The sequence below is a fragment of the Myotis davidii genome, unplaced genomic scaffold (genome assembly GCF_000327345.1).
Source record: "Myotis davidii unplaced genomic scaffold, ASM32734v1 scaffold663, whole genome shotgun sequence".
Classification (NCBI taxonomy): domain Eukaryota; kingdom Metazoa; phylum Chordata; class Mammalia; order Chiroptera; family Vespertilionidae; genus Myotis; species Myotis davidii.
The window spans coordinates 844,435-846,424 of NW_006295816.1; the positions used below are offsets into that span (position 1 = coordinate 844,435).

At 64.2% G+C, this 1,990-nt stretch overlaps 1 protein-coding gene across 1 annotated transcript; it reads left to right on the forward strand.

Moving 5' to 3' along the window:
- Positions 1 to 399: 399 nt before the first annotated feature.
- CAMP (cathelicidin antimicrobial peptide) lies at positions 400 to 1,957 on the forward strand. Its single transcript, XM_006770430.2, has 3 exons — positions 400 to 630; positions 1,620 to 1,727; positions 1,847 to 1,957. The coding sequence occupies exons 1-3, from the start codon at positions 427 to 429 to the stop codon at positions 1,934 to 1,936; spliced, it is 402 nt and encodes a 133-aa protein (XP_006770493.1). The 5' UTR covers positions 400 to 426; the 3' UTR covers positions 1,937 to 1,957.
- The last annotated feature ends 33 nt before the right edge of the window (positions 1,958 to 1,990 follow it).

Below are 1,990 nucleotides of genomic sequence, written 5' to 3' on the forward strand. Positions count from 1 at the left end.
GATGGTGATGATGGTGACGATGGGGAGGATGGTGAGGATGGTGAGGATGGGGAGGATGGTGATGATGTTGATGATGGTGAGGATGGTGAGGATGGTGAGGGTGGTGACTGTGGTCTGGGGCAGCCTGGAGCCTGGAGGTGGTGGTGTCTGGAGGTTGAGGCTGCACTCAGAGGGGAGGAAGGGAAGGGGTGCAGGAGCCAGGCAGAGGGATGGGGTGGGGAGGGGAAGTGTCCCAGGAGGAAGAAGGAGCAGGTAGGGAGATGGGGAAACCATGTCTTCACGTTGCCCTGGAGCGACCTCGCCCACCGAGCAGCAGCCTGTGAGGCAACAGGGAGCTGAGGCAAGCCCAGAGCCGGGCCGGGCAGGGGGGCCAGGTCGGGCTGCATAAAGGGGGCCCTGCGTGCTGGGGGGACTCCACTCGGGGACATGGAGGCCCAGAGGAACAGCCTGTGCGGGGGGCGCTGGCCGCTGCTGCTGCTGCTGCTGGGCCTGGCCATGCCCTGGCCTCCGGCCGCCGCCCGGGCCCTGAGCTACCAGGAGGCAGTGGGCCTGGCTGTGCAGGGCTTCAACCAGCGCTCCCGGGAGGCCAGCCTCTACCGCCTCCTGCAGCAGGACCCGCAGCCCCAGGGCGTGAGTGGGGGGGTGGGGGGGCTCTGCTCTGAACTGGGCCACTCCCTTGGCTTCTGATTGGCCCCCCTCAGGGCGGCTGCTCCCTCCAGGGGTCCCCCTCCCCCAGGGCAGCTGCCAGGGCTGTGTCCCCTCCCAGGGGCAGCTCCTGCCTGCGAATCTATTCTGTGCAATGAGGTCCCCCAAGCACCCCACTCAGGCTTCAGGGCTTCTGGGTCCCAGGGAAGAGCAGGCCATCGGGGCTGGGGTGTGACTGCCTGCTCTATTTATTTATTTTTAACATGTACATGTAGATATATTTTTATTATTATTTAAAAATCCTCAACCATGGTTATTTTTCCATTGATTTTCAGAGACAGTGGAAGAAAGGGAAAGACAGAGAAACATCGATGGGAAAAGGACGCATGGATTGGTTGCCTCCTACAAAAACCCTGACCAGGGCCTGGGCCGGGGAGCAGCCTGCAATGGAGACATGGGCTCTTGACCAGTATTGAACCCGGGACACTTTACTCTGCAGACTGACGCTCTATCCACTGAACAACACCAGCCAGGGCTAAATAGATTTGTATTGATTTCAGGGAGGAAGGGAGAGGGAGAGAGAGAGAAACATCCATGATGAGAACCATGGATCCGCTGCCTCCTGCACGCCCCCTCCTGGGGATCCAGCCTGCAGCCCGGGCAGGAGCCCTTGCTCAGGAATTGAACCCAGGACTGAAGGTGCCCTGAGCCAAAGGGACCAGGGCACGGCCCTGCTCTGAGTGTCCCGCGCTCATCTGCCTCCCACACAGGAGGCCCCAGGAGGCCCTGCGCCCGGGTGCCCTTGGAGCCGGGCGGGCTCTGCCCTCTCCCCCTGCCCACACCCAGCACCAAAGCAGCGCCAGGGACAGGGCAGGGCTGCTGCAGGCTGTTCTCTTTGGAGGGGGCGGGGCGGGGGGAGACCAGGGGACCAAGCAGAGGCCCAGCCCTGGTCTCCCCACTTTCTCTCCTGCCAGGACCTGAACCCAGACACCCCGAAGCCGGTGAGCTTCACCCTGAAGGAGACCGTGTGCCCCAGGACCACGCGGCAGCCCCCCGAGCAGTGTGACTTCAAGGAGAACGGGGTGAGCTGGGGGCTGGGGCACCCCGAGATGCTGGACAGGAGGCCTCGGGGCGCATTCCCAGGGACGGGGCGGCCGGGAGGGCCCAGCACCGGGTGGAGGTGTGACCTGCGCCCTTGCAGCTGGTGAAGGCGTGCGCGGGGACCGTCACCCTGGACCAGGACACCGGCTCCTATGACGTTGTCTGCGAGGGGGTGAGCGGCCCCTTCTGAGACCTGGGGGCCGAGGGGTGTGGCGCCTGGAGCGTCCTGGGCCCCGGAGCCCCT